Source organism: Petromyzon marinus, unplaced genomic scaffold (genome assembly GCF_048934315.1).
Source record: "Petromyzon marinus isolate PM22_M1 ecotype Great Lakes invasive population unplaced genomic scaffold, UKy_Petmar_22M1.pri1.0 PM_G_Scaffold_2, whole genome shotgun sequence".
In the NCBI taxonomy this organism is placed as follows: Eukaryota; Metazoa; Chordata; class Hyperoartia; order Petromyzontiformes; family Petromyzontidae; genus Petromyzon; species Petromyzon marinus.
The window spans coordinates 2630050-2651508 of record NW_027422761.1 but is presented as its reverse complement, the minus strand read 5'-3'; the positions used below and the strand labels follow the sequence as shown (position 1 = coordinate 2651508).

General features: G+C 45.1%; 1 protein-coding gene and 1 pseudogene across 1 annotated transcript; both read left to right on the top strand.

The window, feature by feature from the left end:
• Positions 1-1537: 1537 nt before the first annotated feature.
• Positions 1538-6469, top strand: LOC142912350 (uncharacterized; annotated as a pseudogene).
• Positions 6470-14691: 8222 nt separating this feature from the next.
• On the top strand, positions 14692-16849 carry LOC142912349 (uncharacterized). The gene is made up of 2 exons (XM_076060519.1): positions 14692-15011; positions 15180-16849. Exons 1-2 carry the CDS (start codon positions 14692-14694, stop codon positions 16318-16320), a joined length of 1461 nt encoding a protein of 486 aa, XP_075916634.1. The 3' UTR covers positions 16321-16849.
• The last annotated feature ends 4610 nt before the right edge of the window (positions 16850-21459 follow it).

Here is a 21459-nt window from a genome sequence, read left to right as displayed (position 1 = left end):
CGCCCCCCTTCAGGACAGCGCTGTCCTACCAGACAGTCTCGCCCCCCTTCACCTGATGAAGGCTGCTTGTGTTGTGGCCGAAACGTCGTGAGAATATTATTGTGTTATTTTATTTTATCAATTTTATTATTTTATTATCATTCTACGTGATTTTACCGAAAGAACCAAAGAAGATGAATCATTGCAGTCACGAAAGCTTTATCTCGCTTAAGTTTAATTTGTCTTCACCTGGCTCGCCACTTTGTAACTTTGTTTTATTGTAAATATTCACGCAGTTTTTATTTTCTTTTGTTACCAGGCCAAGCCCGCTTGAGCTGCTATACCGCTCTTGTTATCAGAAGCGACCTGCCCACAACAACAGAAGGTGAGGCTTTGTCAACGTGTGTGAATGTTTTGACTTTAAACTTTGGTGACTGCAGGAATTAATATTCTTGGTTCTTTCGGTAAAGTCACGTAGATAGAAAATAAAAGAAAAATAAAAAAAAAAATATTTTTTAACTGAAGCAAAAAACCCCACAACGTTTCTATGGCAACATTAATGTTGAAGATGCGAGGGCTTACAGGAATATTTATTACATTTGCCCTCTCATTGCGTGCCATGACAGTGCTGTTTGCACAGTCACACATAGTCACTGTAAGATGTTTCTCTTGGTCGTGTTTTTGTTTTGTCGCTTGTTGTGGTTGCACTCGATTCAAGAGCCGAATGGCTCACGGGACTATAACCAAAATAAATCAAACTGAAAATCAAAAACTGAAACTGCGTGATGAATTTGGGAAAGTTTTTCACTACATCTCCAAATATATATAAAAGGCAAAGTTGTGATTGTGTGTGTTGTCTGTTCAAAATGTTTAGCGTACTTCCCGACATGCAACAAACTGGAAATTTGCCATGTGGGTACTTTCCAGACTGTACACCATGCAAACATTATACAAATACACTTTTGTGTTTTTTTGGGGGGGGGAGGGGAGCTCAATAATGTATAGATTTTTTGGACGGCAAGTGAGCTGTGACGCCAAATCTGTCACGTGACCCTCGCATGTGGAAGAGTAACGCATTGTAGTGTAGCGGTTAGCGTTGTCTGTGTCTGTGTGTCTGTGTGTGTATCTGTGTGTGTCTGTGTGTGTGTCTGTGTGTGTGTATCTGTGTGTGTCTGTGTGTGTGTGTCTGTGTGTGGAAGCGTAACTCATTGTAGTGTAGCGGTTAGCGATACGCCGCGCTACGAACCCGGTGACCCTAGTTCGATTCCCGCTCACGGCCACCACCGGTGACGATTATTTGAACCGCTTCTGGGCCTCTCCTAGGTCGACTCAGCCTCAAACGAGTAACTGTTGTGGTGTGGACATCGCCACTGGGGAGACAAAGGCGGCCGGACGTGGTGGATCCAAGTCCCGGGCGAAGCCGGGTAGTACAGCTAGTCATGAATACATAAATGAATATAGACGTGTAAGTCACGTGTGACTGTTTATATTCATTCCTCCATGGCTCGTTACTGACGTGTAGATGGTGTGGATATTCTTATTTTCTGTCTGCAGCTGACGCTGGTCTGATGGAGCAAATGCACTCAGCACAGCAGCTCGGTACGACAAGTCAACAATGCGACCAGCGTGCATACGGCACGGATCGGACTGGAAATTTGACACAGCACCAGAGCACTCGCACAGGAGAGAAACCCTTCAAGTGCACTGTGTGTGACAAGGCATTTTCAGATTCATTGACTCTTAAAAAACACCAGAGAACACACACGGGAGAGAAACCCTTCAAGTGCAGTGTGTGTGTGAAGACATTTTCAGATTCATTTGCTCTTAAAACACACCAGAGAACACACACGGGAGAGAAACCCTTCAAGTGCAGTGTGTGTGGGAAGGCATTTCCAGATTCATCTAATATAAAAAAACACCAGAGAACACACACGGGAGAGAAACCCTTCAGGTGCAGTGTGTGTGGGAAGACATTTTCAGATTCATCTACTCTTAAAACACACCAGAGAACACACACAGGAGAGAAACCCTTCAAGTGCAGTGTGTGTGGAAAGGCATTTTCAGATTCATCTCATCTTAAAAGACACCAGAGAACACACACAGGAGAGAAACCCTTCAAATGCAGTGTGTGTGGGAAGACATTTTCAGATTCATCTACTCTTAAAACACACCAGAGAACACACACAGGAGAGAAACCCTTCAAGTGCAGTGTGTGTGGGAAGGCATTTTCAGATTCATCTACTCTTAAAAAACACCAGAGAACACACACGGGAGAGAAACCCTTCAGGTGCAGTGTGTGTGGGAAGGCATTTCCAGATTCATATAATATAAAAAAAACACCAGAGAACACACACGGGAGAGAAACCCTTCAAATGCACTGTGTGTGGGAAGACATTTTCAGATTCATCTACTCTTAAATCACACCAGAGAACACACACGGAAGAGAAACCCTTCAGGTGCAGTGTGTGTGGGAAGACATTTTCAGATTCATCTACTCTTAAAAAACACCAGAGAACACACACAGGAGAGAAACCCTTCAAGTGCAGTGTGTGTGGGAAGACATTTTCAGATTCATCTACTCTTAAAAAACACCAGAGAACACACACGGGAGAGAAACCCTTCAGGTGCAGTGTGTGTGGGAAGGCATTTTCACAGTCATCTGCTCTTAAAACACACCAGAGAACACACACGGGAGAGAAACCCTTCAAGTGCAGTGTGTGTGGGAAGACATTTTCAGATTCATCTGCTCTTAAAACACACCAGAGTACACACACGGGAGAGAAACCCTTCAAGTGCAGTGTGTGCGGGAAGGCATTTGCACATTCATCAAATCTTCAAGTACACCAGAGAACACAGAAGCATCAGAAGATCCACAAGGAGCGGAGTCTGAAATCAGCTTGTGAAAGTCAAAGTGCCGCAATGAGCCCATCCCTCATGAAACACGAACCGGAAGAAAATCCCAGCTTGGACACTTTTAAAGGTATCGAGGTGAAATTTGAAGAAGTGATGGTGAAGAGGGAAGATGTGAAGATGAAGAGGGAAGAAGTGACGGTGAAGAGTGAAGAAGTGAAGGTGAAATATGAAGAGGTGATGGTGATATGTGAAGAAGTGAAGGTGAAATGTGAAGAAGTGAAGGTGAAATGTGAAGAAGTGATGGTGAAGAGGGAAGAAGTGAAGGTGAAATGTGAAGATGAATATTCAACTCCAAAATGGGACCTTCACATCGATGGAGGCAACGTGAAGCAGGAGGAGAATTCTGACTGTGAGGCAGAGCGAGGCAACTCCCAGCAGTTTGTGGAAGTGGAGGTGTGGGTGGACTTCCTAGACAATACAAAGTCAAGTGGAGACCCGGTAGATGTGTAAGCTTGAGATGATGTCGCTACAATGGATGCACCTTTGTCACAGGCCTTTAATGACAAGAACGTGAAGTTGGACACTCAGTTGCTAGGTTCAACCTGCAGAGTAAGGGCGGCCAGTCTTTGTGGACCTGTGGGTTGGGTAGATCTTTAACCAGGAGCGAGAGACAATAAGCCCCCAAGCATTCACTATGTTATAATAATTGCATTTACACGGTACTTGCTTAACCCCCTCAGCAACTCGGAGTTTAGTGTCTCGTCTGAAACACTCGGAAGAGCAACCCCAAGTAGCAGCTGCCCCTGTGTGGCACAGGGTGGTGGCCCTGCACCAGCCTGCATGTGGACAAGAGCCTGTCAGTAGGGGGCGATGATGCGTTATCTCAGTTGTGTAGTTTGTAGGTAATGTTTAGAATTTGCTACATTTTCACTCAGACGCCAGCATGCAATGGCCTACTCGTTTTGAATGACACAATAATGGTTTACATACACTGAAGCAGACTGTGCAACTTTTTTTAAAAAGCTTGTTAATACGATGTATCGTGATGCAGTATATTTAACTGCAGTAATCAAATTTTGTTAATATGCCTGTCAATAATTTAGAATGAATACTTATTTGATTTTGTGCATACTTGTAACATTTGATCTGTAAGGGTCAAACATTGAATAAGTGATGTTAGGACAAAGTGTGTGTGTGTGTTTGAAAGTAACCTGTACAGAGAACTCAGGTGAGACCCGTTGTTCTTGTGATACAGGTCGAACGGTGTTTTTGTGTTCCACGAAGCATCTGGAGCAACGCATTGTCTTTGAAATAGGGAGCACGCTCGGATCATTAATCAGTTACAAGGCATACCACTTGAAAGTTACACGTATAGGAGGAGGTACATTCTCTACAACACGAATTATAGTATTGTCTTACGTGTTGAGGCCACGTGATATGTCGAAGGCTCTCTGCCAGCTGACAGGACAGACCCAAGTTGCCATGTGCTCAATAAGATGACTGACAGGCACCACTGCACCGACTTGGTGTGGTAGACGCTCCGCTCGTAGTCGTGAGCGTCGCTCATCCGCCCTCCGTTACTGGAGGGCGACTGCCTCCAACTGCCCAGCAGCGTGCTTCACGAGCCTCCTCCACAGAGGCAGATCTTGACACCGCTGGTACCGGTCATCGGCAAGTCCACTCAGCTCCACATCTTTATGTACAGCATCAGTCCATACATCTTTAAGAGGGTTATCGAAATGCCATGCAACAGACAGATGGGCAGATATGAACGAACAGAGCTAATGCATGAACATCTCAACCTTGGTTGGAAAGCGTTAAAAAGGAATGTCTTATTTGACCTGAACTGCATATTGTTTGATTTGAGTTAAGGACAATAAAAAAACTAATACAGAGATCGTGCACTCACATCAGTCTGGGTTAGCGCGTGAGAGGACCTCCTGTAATACTATGATCTTACCAGATACGGAGACAAATTGGCATTAATGCAGATTTGAGGCTATGCGGATGGTTTTGAACCCAATGCACCCTTCAATGGTAATGCACATAATAGAGACATGCTTTGTTCACTTTTCTAAACCCATGCTTTTAAAATAATCTCAAGCAATTTTCTCTGCCAGTCATGTTGCCTGATCTTTTTGCACTCACACAAAGACAAAGATCCCCCATATAGCCTTAACAGACTGTAGGAGCAAGTGCTGTTAGCGAGCACCTATGAAGGCCAGAACGGTACACGAGGTGGTGGGTGGCCAGCACCACGCCCGACCGCCTTTGTCTCCCTAGTGGCAATGTTTACACACTGTACCAGGTACTCACACACACACACATAAAGAGCCCCTGTACAGCCTTCAACAGACTGCTGGGGCAAGTGCTGTTGGTGAGCTCCTATAAACGCCGGCACGCACGGCACTCGAGGGGGAGGGTGGCCAACACCGCACCGGGCCGCCTTTGTCTCCCCTGATATTTGCACACCACACTAGGAAGTCATTCAAGACTACATCGATGTAGGGAAAACCCAGGACTGGTTTAAATATCTGCCACTGTTGTGTCTCATGAGCAGGAATCCAATTTGGGTCACCGAGTTTCGGAGTGCAGTGCGATAGCCACTAAATTACCGCTCCCCACTCGTACACAACGACAAGAACAAAGATCCCCGGTAGAGCATTAGCAGACTCTAGGGGCAAGTGCTGTTAGCGAGCACCTATGAAGGATGGCACGGCACACGTGGGGGGTGGGTAGCCAGCACCGCGCCCGGCCGCCTTTGTTTCCCGAGTGGCGATGCTCACATCACACGAAGTACTCATTTTTAGGCTGAGACGACCTAAGGAAGGCCCAGGACCGGTTCAGATAATCGTCACTGGCGATGTTGGCCGTGAGCAGGAAACGAACCCGGGTCTCCGGGTTCGTAGCGCAGCGTAGCGCTAACCGCTGCCCTACCGCTCGTACAAAGATACGTTTAAACACGCGCACGCAAATACACATTCTGTTTGACTAACACTTCTTTCAAACCTTACGTAGCCAAACATTTCCATTGTACAGTTTCTGGATAATGTCTGGAATTAACCACAATTTTGACTGTGACACCAGCATGCAATGACCTGTGCGTTGTGAGTGACACAATACTCTGTTTTACATCCGCCGTGAAGCAGAACAGCGCATGTTGTGGTGAATGTTACTGGGGTAGCCAGGTGTGCCTCTCGGATTTGAACTTTGAACCTCTGCAACAAATAGAGAATGCGCTACCATATTCCTGGTTCTTTCGGTAAAGTCACGTAGATAGAAAACAAAAAATAAACAATAAAAGATTAAAAAGATGCAAATAAATAAAAAATAATACATTTTTTAAAATAAATTGATGAGAAGATGCCATGGGTCGACTGACTGAGATGACTGGCCAATGCTCCGCCTTTGCCCTCCACTACACACACACAGTGTGTACGTACACACACACACTGTGTGTGTGTACGTACACACACACACATAGTGTGTGTGTGTACGTATACATAATAATGTCCACGTTGCTGAGTTCACACACCCAAGGGAGGGGGCAATGGAAAATTAATCTAAATCAACTTAAACTCCATCCCCGCTCTGTGACGTCACCACTCAGCATGACCTCATCGCCATGAAGTGTTAGTGGGAGGTGTACCTCGCTAGTGACGTCATGTCACCAAGGTATTCACGCTACCCCCAACCCCGTCCACAGCGCTCTTGAGCGTGACGTCACCTCCGCTTGGTCACTGCCGATATCAATCCAGTGGCAATCCTTATTTGGCCAAAGGTACGCCCAGTGACTGGCGGTCATTAACATAATGTATTTGTTGAAACCGTCGAGTGTTCATTGCGACGGGTTCAGCAGCCACGCCCCATCCCATGGACATATGGCCTGGACTCATTAACATAATTTATTCTGTTACAGAGCCGCTCCTTATGGGAGGGGCGTGTCTCTTACCCCGGAAGTGACGTCATGTTAGCTGATTTACGCGCGTGACGTCGCGAGGTAACAGGAGGCTGCCGATCCACGCTTGCACTGAAATCCGAGGTGAGAAATTCTCATGGCGGTGGTGGTTGTTGTGGTGGTGGTGGTTGTTGTTTACCAAGGTAGAGCCTCTCTCTCTCGTAGGGATGTCAGTTGAGTAGCAGCGAGCATGGGAATCGATGTCCAGGTTGGAACTTTACAACGCGGGGCCTAGCCACGCGGGGCCTTGCCTCCTGCCCTCGCCTGATTGCATTCGCTTTAATTATCTCGCTTAAGTTTAATTTGTCTTCACCCGGCTCGCCACTTTGTAACTTTGTTTTATTGTAAATATTCACGCAGTTTTTATTTTCTTTTGTTAGCAGGCCAAGCCCGCTTGAGCTGCTATACCGCTCTTGTTATCAGAAGCGACCTGCCCACAACAACACAAGGTGAGGCTTTGTCAACGTGTGTGAATGTTTTGACTTAAAACTTTGGTGACTGCAGGAATTAATATTCTTGGTTCTTTTGGTAAAGTCACGTAGATAGAAAATTAAATGAAAATAACAATAAAATAAATGAATAATTCCAAATAAAGCAAAAAAACGTCGTTTTGATCGCAACACAAGTGGTCTTTATTTAATGTAATTGTATTATCAGTTATTGTTATTTTCTATCTACGTAACTTTACCGAAAGAAACAAGAATACGTGTGTCAATGTCTATCGGTCAAAGACGCTCAGCGTAGAGACGCGCAAACTCCAAATATACAGCAGGCGTCAGGGTCGGGATCGAACCCACGACTTCCTGTATACCAGGTGAGGTAGTTAACATCTCACCACGGAGAGAGACACGCAAACTCCAGTTAGCCTCGGCTATGTTCGTTGATCCTCAATTAATTACTTGGTGGAGTGAGGAAGCATTCATGCTGAGCAGATGAAGGTGGCCAGGCATGGTTCTGGACATGCCACCGCCTCTTGACCCGTGCCAGTGTGTGACAGTGTCAAGTTTGTGTTTGCAGTAAAGTCTATGCTAAATTAGCCTGTTATGTAAACCCCTTTGTCAAGGTGCCTCACTTCTCTCAACCAGCTTAAAAGACTCTGCGAATCTTAGCGTTCATTGTAGCTGTGTCATCCCGACAGGTCTGTTCCTTTCACCTGAAGAAGGCCACTTGTGTTGTGGCCGAAACGTCGTGAGAATTTTATTGTTTTACTTTATTATTTTCTCATTCTACGTGACTTTACCAAAAGAACCAAAGAAGATCTATTAACTCTGTTGAACACGGAAGTTATATCAAAACAATAGTTTATTTTTGTTTTCCTCTGGCACTCTTTGTAAGAATGGAAACAGGAGGTGAACACAGCACACACATTCAGCTGAAGTCGGAACTGTTCATCCCAGCATTTAAGGACATCTGAGCCTGGATTCACACCTCTAAGTTGCGATTGAACATTAATTTATGAATTTCTGCATAACACAAATAGTATTGTTTTCAACACCCTTTGCTAGGTCAGCTGAATTTAGCTTTCATAAATATTCCTTTTGTAGCCAGTCAGCCGAAATTGTGTGCTCGGAGTTTTGGGTGAACATTCATTTTGAAGATACGAGGGCTTCCAGGCATGTTTATAACCATTTGCCCTCTCATTGTGTGCCATAACAGCCTGTGTGATGAATTTGGGAAACGTTTTTACTACATCATGAATATATGAATAAGTATAGACGTGTAAGTCACATGTGACACTATATATGCATTCCTCTGTGCCTCGATACTGTCGTGTAGATGGTGTGGATTTTTTTTCTGTCAGCAGCTGACGCTTCCTCTGACGCTTCCTCTGCAGAATTGGTCTGATGGAGCAAATGCACTCAGCGCAGCTCGGTAGGACAAGGCAACAATGCGACCGGTGTGCATACAGCACGGATTGGACTGGAGATTTCACACGGCACAAGAGAACTCACACGGGAGAGAAACCCTTCAAGTGCACTGTGTGTGGGAAGGCGTTTTTACGGTCATCTGTTGTTAAAAAACACCAGAGAACACACACAGGAGAGAAACCCTTCAAGTGCACAATGTGCGGGAAGGCGTTTGCACAGCCATCACATCTTCAACTACACCAGAGAACACACACGGGAGAGAAACCCTTCAAGTGCAGTGTGTGTGTGAAGGCATTTGCACATTCATCAAATCTGCAAAGACACCAGAGTACACACACGGGAGAGAAACCCTTCAAGTGCACTGTGTGTGGGAAGGCGTTTTTACGGTCATCTGTTGTTAAAAAACACCAGAGAACACACACAGGAGAGAAACCCTTCAAGTGCATTTTGTGCGGGATGATGTTTGCACAGTCATCACATCTTCAAGTACACCAGAGGACACACACAGGAGAGAAACCCTTCAGGTGCACTCTGCAAGAAGGTGTTTGCACATTCATAAAATCTTCAAGTACACCAGAGAACACAGAAGTATCAGAAGATCCGCAAGGAGTGGAGTCTGAAATCGGCTTGTGAAAGTCAAAGTGCCGCAATGAGCCCATCCCTCATGAAACACAAACCGGAAGAAAATCCCAGCGTGGACACTTTTAAAGGTATCGAGGTGAAATATGAAGAGGTGATGGTGAAGAGGGAAGAAGTGATGGTGAAAAGCGAAGAAGTGAAGGTGAAATGTGAAGATGAAGATTCAACTCCAAAATGGGACCTTCACATCGATGGAGGCAACGTGAAGCAGGAAGGAGAATTCTGACTGTGAGGCAGAGTGAGGCAACTCCCAGCAGTTTGTGGAAGTGGAGGTGTGGGTGGACTTCCTCCGAGACAATCCAAAGTCAAGTGGAGACCCGGTAGATGTGTAAGCCAGAGACGATGTCGCTCCAATAGATGCACCTTTGTCAGAGGCCTTTAATGACAAGAATGTGAAGTTGAACACTCAGCTCCTAGGTTCAACTTGCAGAGTAAGAGTGGCCAGTCTTTGTGGACCTGTGGGTTGGGTCAATCTCTCACCAGGAGCGAGAACCAATAAGCTCCCAAGCATTCACGATGTTCTAATGATAATTGCTTTTACATGGTGCTTACTTAATCGCCTCGGCAACTCGGAGTTTTGTATCTCGTCTGAAACTCTCGAAGAGCATCCCCAAGTAGCAGCTGTCCCTGTGTGGCACAGGGTGGTGGCCCTGTACCGGCCTGCATGTGGACAAGAGCCTGTCAGTAGGGGGGGATGATTGATGCGTCATCTCAGTTGTGTAGTTTGTAGGCAATCTTGATTCGAAGCTTTCGTGACTGCAGGAATCCACACTCTTGAGTTCTTTCGGTAAAGTCACCACGTGGGTAGAAACATAACATCACGGCGTTTAGATCACAACACAAGCAATCGTCATCAGGTGGGACAACCACAGCAAGAGAAACTGCTGAAGTAGTAGGCGCCTACTCCAGCAGTTTCCTCTCATTGCTGCTGTGCTTGTCCCACCTGATGACGATTGCTTGTGTTGCCATCGAAACGCCGTGATCTATTATTTGTAGCGTAATGTTTAGAATTTGCTACATTTTGACCCAGACGCCAGCATGCAACGGCCTACTCGTTTTGAATGATGCAACAATAGTACGTTGTACATACACTGTTAAGCAGACGGTGCGTATTTTTAAAATAGCTTCTTGTTAATACGATGTAACGTGATGCAGTCAATTTTGCTGCAGTAATTCAATGTTAATATTCCCGTCAATGATTTAGAATGAATACTTGTCTGATTGTGCGCGTACATGTAACATTTTGTCTGTGAGGGTCAAACATTGAATAAGTGATGTTAGGACAAAGTGTGTGTGTGTGTGTGTTTGGAAGTAACCTGTACAGAGAACTCGGGTGAGACCCGTTGTTCTTGTGATACAGGTCAAAGGGTACTTTTGTGTTTCACGAAGCGTCTGCCTCTGGAGCAACTCATTGTCTTTGAAATAGGTAGCACGCTCGGATCATTAATCAGTTACAAGGCATACCACTTAAAAGTTACACGTATAGGAGGAGGTACATTCTCTACAACACGAATTGTAGTTTTGTCTTACGTGTTGACGTTGATTTTGCCTAACTGGGACTAGAAATGCACCTTGCTGATTCACGTCTGGATGTTCGTACCTATCGGTTGAAGCAAACCCCACTGCTGTTGTTGAGACGCTGTGCACCAATAAGGGTCCAACACATTGACGGCCTTCAGGCCAGGAAAGTCACAACATTTGCACACGAAGGACGCATTCACGCAAGTACCCCATGCTCCGTTTTGAAGTTTTAAAATGAAACATCTTTGAATTGTGTTGTGTTTTGAATTAGATTATTTTATTTCCTCATTAAAAGCTTGTATCAATTTACATCTGGAAGACTTCATTGAAAAGGACATTGCGTGTTAATTTTCTCTCGTCATTAAGTAGATGGCCTTGCCGGGGGTTCACACACACAGTGACACAGTGACACAACAACAACCGCCATTTGCTACTAAGTGGCGGTGACGTCACCACGACGCTTGTGCCAAGCACAGTGACACACACAGTGACACAGTGACACACACAGTGACACACAGTGACACACAGTGTATACACATAGTGTACACACAGTGTACACACACAGTGTACACACAGTGACACAGTGACATACACACAGTGACATAACAACCGCCATTCACCACTAAGTGGCGGTGACGTCACCACGCTTGTGCCAGGCACAGTGACACACACACAGTGACACAGTGACACACAGCGACACACAGTGACACAGTGACACACACAGTGTACACACACACAGTGTACACACAGTGTAAACACACGCAGTGTATACACAGTGACACACAGTGTACACACACAGTGTACACACAATGTATATACGTACACAGTGTATATACACACACTGTACACACACAGTGTACACACACAGTGACACACAGTGACACACACAGTGACACAGTGTACACACACATAGTGTACACACACAGTGTACACACACACACAGTGTACACACAGTGTATACACAATAATGTCCACGTTGCTGAACCCACGCACCCAAGGGAGGGAGCAATGGAAAATGAATCGAAATCAACTTAAACTCCAACTCTGTGACGTCACCACTCTGCATTACCTCATCGGTGTGAAACGCCAGGGGGAGGTGTACCTCGCTAGTGACGTCATGTCACCAAGGTGTTCACCCCAACCCCGTCCACAGCGCTCTTGAGCGTGACGTCACCTCCGCTTGGGTCACTGCCGATATCGTTCCAGTGGCAATCCTTATTTGGGCAAAGCTACGCCCAGTACTCTTTGGTTCTATTGGCTAAATTCTAGATTTAAAGCTTTCGTGACTGCTAGGATCCATACTCTTTGGTTCTATTGGGTAAAGTCACGTAGGTGAAAATAAAATAAAAAAATAACAAAAAATCACGACGTTTCGGCCACAACACAAGCGGCCTTCATCAGGTGAAGGGACGAGACTGTCTCTAGGACAGCGCTGGAGTGGAAGAAGCCACGCTTAGATCACGACCTTTAAGCTGTGTGAGAAGAAAAAGACCAAGCGCCTTGACAAAGGAATTAGCATATAATTTAGCATTGAAATGGCTCATTGAAATAGCTAAGTTAAAGTATACACATCCGCAGAGGTACCCCTTGACAAAGGAATTAGCATAAAATTTAGCATTGAAATAGCTGAGTGATTAGCTTGTTAAAGTCAGAGCATATACATTCACCGAGGCACCTAGTACTCATCACGTCCAGTGACTGGTGGCTCATTAACATAATGTATCCGTTAAAGCCGTCGAAACTTTATTGCGACTGGTTCAGCGCCCACGCCCCCATCCCTCCACATATGGGCCGGCGTCATTAACATAATTTATTCAGTTGGAGAGCAGCTCTTGGGAGGGAAGTGACGTCATACTACTTCCTGCTGTCGCGAGGTAACAGGAAGCTGCCGTGTGCGCGCTTGCACTGAAATCCGAGGTGAGAAATTCTCATCGTTGTTGTGGTGGTGGTTGTGGTGGTGGTTGTGGTGGTTGTTGTTGTTTACCAAGGTAGAGCCTCTCTCTCGTAGGGATGTCAGTTGAGTAGCAGCGAGCATGGGAATCGATGTCCAGGTTGGAACTTTACAGCGCGGGGCCTAGCCACGCGGGGCCTTGCCTCCTGCCCTCGCCTGATTGCGTTTACTTTAATTATCTCGCTTAAGTTTAATTTGTCTTCACCCGGCTCGCCACTTTGTAACTTTGTTTTATTGTAAATATTCACGCAGTTTTTATTTTCTTTTGTTTTCACCAGGCCAAGCCCGCTTGAGCTGCTATACCGCTCTTGTTATCAGAAGCGACCTGCCCACAACAACACAAGGTGAGGCTTTGTCAACGTGTGTGAATGTTTTGACTTAAAACTTTGGTGACTGCAGGAATTAATATTCTTGGTTCTTTCGGTAAAGTCACGTAGATAAAAAATAAAATAAGAAAAATAAAAAAAAAGTAATACACCCACGACGTTTCGATCGCAACACAAGTGGTCTTTATCTTATTGAATTTAATCTGTTATTTTTATTTTCTATCTACGTGACTTTACTGAAAGAACCAACAATACGTGCGTCAATGTATCTATCGGTCAAAGACGCTAAGCGCGTGCCGCTGTTGACTCTGAATGTGTGGAGGGGAACACCTTCACCACGGGGATAGAGAGACAGAGACACGGATAGCCTCGGCTATGTTGATTGATCCTCGATTCATTACTTGGTGGAGTGAGGAAGAATTAATGCTGAGCAGATGAAGGTGGCCAGGCATGGTTCTGGTCACACCACCACCTGTTTACCCATGGCAGTGTGTGACAGTGTCAAGTTTGTGTTTGCAGTAAAGTCTATTAACTCTATTGCACACGGAGGTTATATCAAAACAATAGTTTATTTTTGTTTTCCTCTGGAACGCTTTGTAAGAATGGAAACAGGAGGTGAACACAGCACACACATGCAGCTGAATTCGGAACTCTTCATCCCAGCATTCAAGGACATCTGAGCCTGGATTCACACCTCTAAGTTGCGATTGAACATTAATTTCTGCATAACACAAATAGTATTGCTATGTCAGCTGAATTTAGCTCTCATAAATATTCCTTTTGTAGTCAGACAGCCGAAATTGTGTGCTTAGAGTTTTGGATTATCATTCATCTTGAAGATATGAAGGCTTCCAGGCATATTAATGACATTTGCCCTATCATTGTGTGCCCTAACAGCCCGTGGAGAGAAACCCTTCAGGTGCACTCTGTGCGGGAAGGCGTTTGCACGTTCATCAAATCTGATGAATTTGGGAAACTTTTTCACTACATCATGAATATATTAATAAGTATAGACGTGTAAGTCACGTGTGCATTCCTCTGTGCCTGACGTGTAGATGGTGTGGATTTTCTTTTTTTTCTGTCTGCAGCTGACGCTTCCTCTGCAGAATTGGTCTGATGGAGCAAAGGCACTCAGCGCAGCTCGGTACGACAAGTCAACAATGCGACCAGCGTGCATACAGCACGGACCGGACTGGAAATCTGACACGGCACCAGAGAAGTCACAAAGGAGAGAGACCCTTCAAATGTACTGTGTGTGGGAAGGCGTTTGCATTGCCATCAGTTTTTCAGAACCACCAGAGAACACACACGGGAGAGAAACCCTTCAGGTGCACTGTGTGCGGGAAGGCGTTTACACAGTCATGTAATCTTGTAATACACCAGAGAACACACACGGGAGAGAAACCCTTCAAGTGCAGTGTGTGTGGGAAGACATTTTCAGATTTATCTACTCTTAAAAAACACCAGAGAACACACACAGGAGAGAAACCCTTCAAGTGCAGTGTGTGCGTGAAGGCATTTGCACAGTCATCTGATCTTGTAAAACACCAGAGAACACACACGGAAGAGAAACCCTTCAGGTGCACGATGTGCGGGATGGCGTTTGCACAGTCATGTAATCTTGTAACACACCAGAGAACACACACGGGAGAGAAACCCTTCAAGTGCAGTGTGTGTGGGAAGGCATTTTCACATTTATCTACTCTTAAAACACACCAGAGAACACACACGGGAGAGAAACCCTTCAAGTGCAGTGTGTGTGGGAAGACATTTTCAGATTTATCTACTCTTAAAAAACACCAGAGAACACACACAGGAGAGAAACCCTTCAAGTGCAGTGTGTGCGTGAAGGCATTTGCACAGTCATCTGATCTTGTAAAACACCAGAGAACACACACGGGAGAGAAACCCTTCAGGTGCACGATGTGCGGGATGGCGTTTGCACAGTCATGTAATCTTGTAACACACCAGAGAACACACACAGGAGAGAAACCCTTCAATTGCACTGTGTGTGGGAAGACATTTTCAGATTCATCTACTCTTAAAACACACCAGAGAACACACACGGGACAGAAACCCTTCAGGTGCAGTGTGTGTGGGAAGACATTTTCACATTTATCTACTCTTAAAAAACACCAGAGAACACACACAGGAGAGAAACCCTTCAAGTGCAGTGTGTGTGGAAAGGCATTTTCAGATTCATCTCATCTTCAAAGACACCAGAGAACACGCACGGGAGAGAAACCCTTCAAGTGCAGTGTGTGTGGGAAGACATTTTCAGATTCATTTGCTCTTAAAACACACCAGAGAACACACACAGGAGAGAAACCCTTCAAGTGCAGTGTGTGTGGAAAGGCATTTTCAGATTCATCTGCTCTTAATACACACCAGAGAAAACACACGGGAGAGAAACCCTTCAAGTGCAGTGTGTGTGGGAAGGCATTTGCACAGTCATCTGCTCTTAAAAAACACCAGAGAACACACATGGGAGAGAAACCCTTCAAGTGCACTGTGTGTGGGAAGACATTTTCAGATTCATCTGCTCTTAAAACACACCAGAGAACACACACGGGAGAGAAACCCTTCAAGTGCACTGTATGTGGGAAGGCATTTGTACAGTCATTTGCTCTTAAAACACACCAGAGAACACACACGGGAGAGAAACCCTTCAGGTGCAGTGTGTGTGGGAAGACATTTTCACAGTTATCTGCTCTTAAAACACACCAGAGTACACACACGGGAGAGAAACCCTTCAAGTGCAGTGTGTATGGGAAGGCATTTTCACAGTCATCTGCTCTTAAAACACACCAGAGAACACAGAAGCATCAGAAGATCCACAAGGAGTGCAGTCTGAAATCAGCTTGTGAAAGTCAAAGTGCCGCAATTATCCCACCCCTCATGAAACACGAACCGGAAGAAAATCCCAGCTTGGACACTTTTAAAGGTATCGAGGTGAAATGTGAAGAGGTGATGGTGAAATGTGAAGAAGTGATGGTGAAGAGGGAAGAAGTGATGGGGAAGAGCGAAGAAGTGAAGGTAAAATGTGAAGATGAAGATTCAACTCCAAAATGGGACCTTCACATCGATGGAGGCAACGTAAAGCAGGAGGTGAATTCTGACTGTGAGGCAGAGCGAGGCAACTCCCAGCAGTTTGTGGAAGTGGAGGTGTGGGTGGACTTCCTCCGAGACAATACAAAGTCAAGTGGAGACTCGGTAGATGTGTAAGCTTGAGATGATGTCGCTCCAATAGATGCACCTTTGTCACAGGCGTTTAATGACAAGAACGTGAAGTTGGACACTCAGTTGCTAGGTTCATCCTGCAGAGTAAGAGCGGCCAGTCTTTGTGGACCTGTCTGTTGGGTAGATCTTTAACCAGGAGCGAGAGACAATGAGCCCCCAAGCATTCACTATGTTATAATAATTGCATTTACACGGTGCTTGCTTTATCGCCTCGGCAACTCGGAGTTTTGTGTCGTACCTCGTCTGAAACACTCGAAGAGCATCCCCAAGTAGCAGCTGCCCCTGTGTGGCACAAGGTGGTGGCCCTGCACCGGCCTGCATGTGGATAAGAGCCTGTCAGTAGGGGGCGATGATTGATGCGTCATCTCAGTTGTGTAGTGTGTAGGCAATCTTGATTCGAAGCTTTCGTGCCTGCAGGAATCCACACTCTTGAGTTATTTCGGTAAAGTCACCACGTGGGTAGAAACATAACAGATCACGGCGTTTAGATCACAACACAAGCAATCGTCATCAGGTGGGACAACCACAGCAAGAGAAACTGCTGAAGTAGTAGGCGCCTACTCCAGCAGTTTCTACTTATTGCTGCTGTGCTTGTCCCACCTGATGACGATTGCTTGTGTTGCCATCGAAACGCCGTGATCTATTATTTGTAGCGTAATGTTTTAAATTTGCTACATTTTGACCCAGACGCCAGCATGTAATGGCCTACTCGTTTTGAATGACGCAACAATAGTACGTTGTACATACACTGTTAAGCAGACGGTGCGTATTTTTAAAATAACTTCTTGTTAATGCGATGTAACGTGATGCAGTCAATTTCGCTGCAGTAATTCAATGTTGGTAATATGCCCGTCAATGATTTATAATGAATACTTGTCTGATTGTGCATTTAACATTTTATCTGAGGGTCAAACATTGAATAAGTGATGTTACATTCTCTACAACACGAATTGTAGTTTTGTCTTACGTGTTAACGTAGATTTTGTCTAACTGGGACTAGAAATGCTCCTTGCTGATTCACGTCTGGATGTTCGTAACCATCGGTTGAAACAAACCCCACTGCTGTTGTTGAGACGCTGTGCACCAATAATGGTCCAATACATTGACGGCCTTCAGGCCAGGAAAGTCACAACATTGGCACACGAAGGACGAATTCACACAAGCACCCCATGCTCCGTTTTGAAGTTTTAAAATGGAACATCTTTGAATTGTGTTGTGTTTTGAATTAGATGATTTTATTTCTTCATTAAAAGCTTGTATCAATTTACATCTGGAAGACTTCATTGAAAAGGACATTTCGTGTGAATTTTCTCTCGTCATTAAGTAGATGGCCTTGCCGGGAGTTCGGTTCAATGCGGACACACACAGTGTACACACACAAAGTGTACACACACACAGTGTACACACAGTGTACACACACACAGTGTACACACAGTATACACACAGTGTACACAAACAGTGTACACACACAGTGTACACAGACAGTGTACACACACAGTGTACACACACACAGTGTACACAAACAGTGTATACACACAGTGTACACACACAGTGTACACACACAGTGTACACACACAGTGTACACACACAGTGTATACACAGTGTACACACACAGTGTACACAGTGTACACACTGTACACACTGTATACACATAGTGTACACACACAGTGTACACACACAGTGTATACACAGTGTACACAAACACAGTGTACACACACTGTACACACAGTGTACATACAGTGCACACACTGTACACACACAGTGACACAGTGATACAGTGTACACACAGTGTACACACACACTGTACACACACACACAGTGTACACACACGCACAGTGACACAGTGACACAACAACAATCACCATTCGCCACTAAGTGGCGGTGACGTCACCACGAAGCTTGTGCCAGGCAGTGACACACACAGTGACACACAGTGACACACACAGTGACAGTGACACACAGTGACACACACAGTGTATACACATAGTGTACATACACACAGTGTACACACACAGTTTATACACAGTGTACACACACACAGTGTACACACACACAGTGTATACACAATAATGTCCACGTTGTAGCTGAGCTCACACACCCAAGGGAGGGAGCAATGGAAAATGAATCTAAATAAACTTAAACTTCAACTCTGTGACGTCACCACTCTGCATTACCTCATTGGCGTGAAACGCCAGGGTAAGGTGTACCTCGTTAGTGACGTCATGTCACCAAGGTATTCATCCCTCCCCCGTCCACCGCGCTCTTGAGCGTGACGTCACCTCCGCTCGGGTCGCTGCCGATATCGTTCCAGTGGCAATCCTTATTTGGGCAAAGCTACGCCCAGTGACTGGTAGCTCATTAACATAATGTGTCCGTTAAAGCCGTCGCGAGTTTATTGCGACGGGTTCAGCGCCCACGCCCCCATCCCTCGACATTTGGGCCGGCCTCATTAACATAATTTAACCAAATTTTGATTTAAAGCTTGCGTGACTGCAGTCATTCATATTCTTATAATATAAATATGAAATATATATTATTATTATTTTGTTGTTTCTCTTCAACGTGACTTTACCGAAAAAACTAAGCATATAATTTATTCAGTTAGAGAGCCGCTCGTGGGAGGGAAGTGACGTCATACTACTTCCTGCTGTCGCGAGGTAACAGGAAGCTGCCGTGTGCGCGCTTGCACTGAAATCCGAGGTGAGAAATTCTCATCGTTGTGGTGGTGGTCGTTGTGGTGGTGGTGGTGGTTGTTGTTGTTTACCAAGGTAGAGCCTCTCTCTCTCAGGGATGTCAGTTGAGTAGCAGCGAGCATGGGAATCGATGTCCAGGTTGGAACTTTACAACGCGGGGCCTAGCCACCCGGGGCCTTGCCTCCTGCCCTCGCCTGATTGCATTCACTTTAATTATCTTGCTTAAGTTTAATTTGTCTTCACCCGGCTCGCCACTTTGTAACTTTGTTTTATTGTAATTATTCACGCAGTTTTTATTTTAATTTTTTTCACCAGGCCAAGTCCGCTTGAGCTGCTATACCGCTCTTGTTATCAGAAGCGACCTGCCCACAACAACACAAGGTGAGGCTTTGTCAACGTGTGTGAATGTTTTGACTTAAAACTTTGGTGACTGCAGGAATTAATATTCTTGGTTCTTTCGGTAAAGTCACGTAGATAGAAAATTAAATAAAAATAACGGATGCTAAATTAAATGAAAAAAATTTAAATGAAGCAAAAAACCCACGACGTTTTGATCGCAACACAAGTGGTCTTTATCTTATTGAATTTAATCTGTTATTTTTATTTTCTATCTACGTGACTTTACTGAAAAAACCAACAATACGTGCGTCAATGTATCTATCGGTCAAAGTCACTAAGCGCGTGCCGCTGTTGGCTCTGAATATGTGGAGGGGAACACCTTCACCATGGGGAGAGAGACACAGAGACACGGATAGCCTCGGCTATGTTGATTGATCCTCGATTCATTACTTGGTGGAGTGAGGAAGAATTAATGCTGAGCAGATGAAGGTGGCCAGGCATGGTTCTGGTCACACCACCACCTGTTTACTCATGGCAGTGTGTGACAGTGTCAAGTTTGTGTTTGCAGTAAAGTCTATTAACTCTACTGCACACGGAGGTTATATCAAAACAATAGTTTATTTTTGTTTTCCTAAGGAACTCTTTATAAGAATGGAAACAGGAGGTGAACACAGCATACACATGCAGCTGAAGTCGGAACTGTTCATCCACAGCATTCAAGGACATCTGAGCCTGGATTCACACCTCTAAGTTCCGATTGAACGTTAATTTATGCATTTCTGCATAACACAAATAGTATTGTTTTCAACACCCTTTGCTATGTCAGCTGAATTTAGCTTTCATAAATATTCCTTTTGTAGTCAGACAGCCGAAATTGTGTGCTTAGAGTTTTGAGTTAACATTCATCTTGAAGATATGAAGGCTTCAAGGCATATTAATGACATTTTCCCTCTCATTGTGTGCCATAACAGCCCGTGGAGAGAAACCCTTAAGGTGCACTCTGTGCGGGAAGGCGTTTGCACGTTCATCAAATCTGATGAATTTGGGAAACTTTTCATTACATCATGAATATATTAATAAGTATAGACGTGTAAGTCTCGTGTGCATTCCTCTGTGCCTGACGTGTAGATGGTGTGGATATTCTTTTTTTCTGTCTGCAGCTGACGCTTCCTCTGCAGAATTGGTCTGATGGAGCAAAGGCCCTCAGCGCAGCTCGGTACGACAACTCAATGCGACCAGCGTGCATACAGCACGGACCGGACTGGAAATTTGACACGGCACCAGAGAACTCACACAGGAGAGAAACCCTTCAAGTGCACTGTGTGTGACAAGGCATTTGCATGGCCATCAGTTCTTCAGACCCACCAGAGAACACACACGGGAGAGAAACCCTTCAGGTGCACTCTGTGCGGGAAGGCATTTGCACAGTCACCACATCTTAAAGTACACCAGATAACACACACGGGAGAGAAACCCTTCAAGTGCAGTGTGTGTGGGAAGCCATTTTCAGATTCATCTGCTCTTGTAAAACACCAGAGAACACACACGGGAGAGAAACCCTTCAGGTGCACAATGTGCTGGATTGCGTTTACACAGTCATGTAATCTTGTGACACACCAGAGAACACACACGGGAGAGAAACCCTTCAAGTGCAGTGTGTGTGGGAAGGCATTTTCAGATTCATCTCCTCTTAAAAAACACCAGAGAACACACACGGGAGAGAAACCCTTCAAGTGCAGTGTGTGTGGGAAGACATTTTCAGATTCATGTAATCTTGTAATACACCAGAGAACACACACGGGAGAGAAACCCTTCAAGTGCACTCTGTGCGGGAAAGCGTTTGCACAGTCACCACATCTTAAAGTACACCAGAGAACACACACGGGAGAGAAACCCTTCAAGTGCAGTGTGTGCGTGAAGGCATTTGCACATTCATCAAATCTTCAAGTACACCAGAGAACACAGAAGCATCAGAAGATCCACAAGGAGAGGAGTTTGAAATCAGCTTGTGAAAGTCAAAGTGCCACAATAAGCCCATCCCTCATGAAACACGAACCGGAAGAAAATCCCAGCTTGGACACTTTTAAAGGTA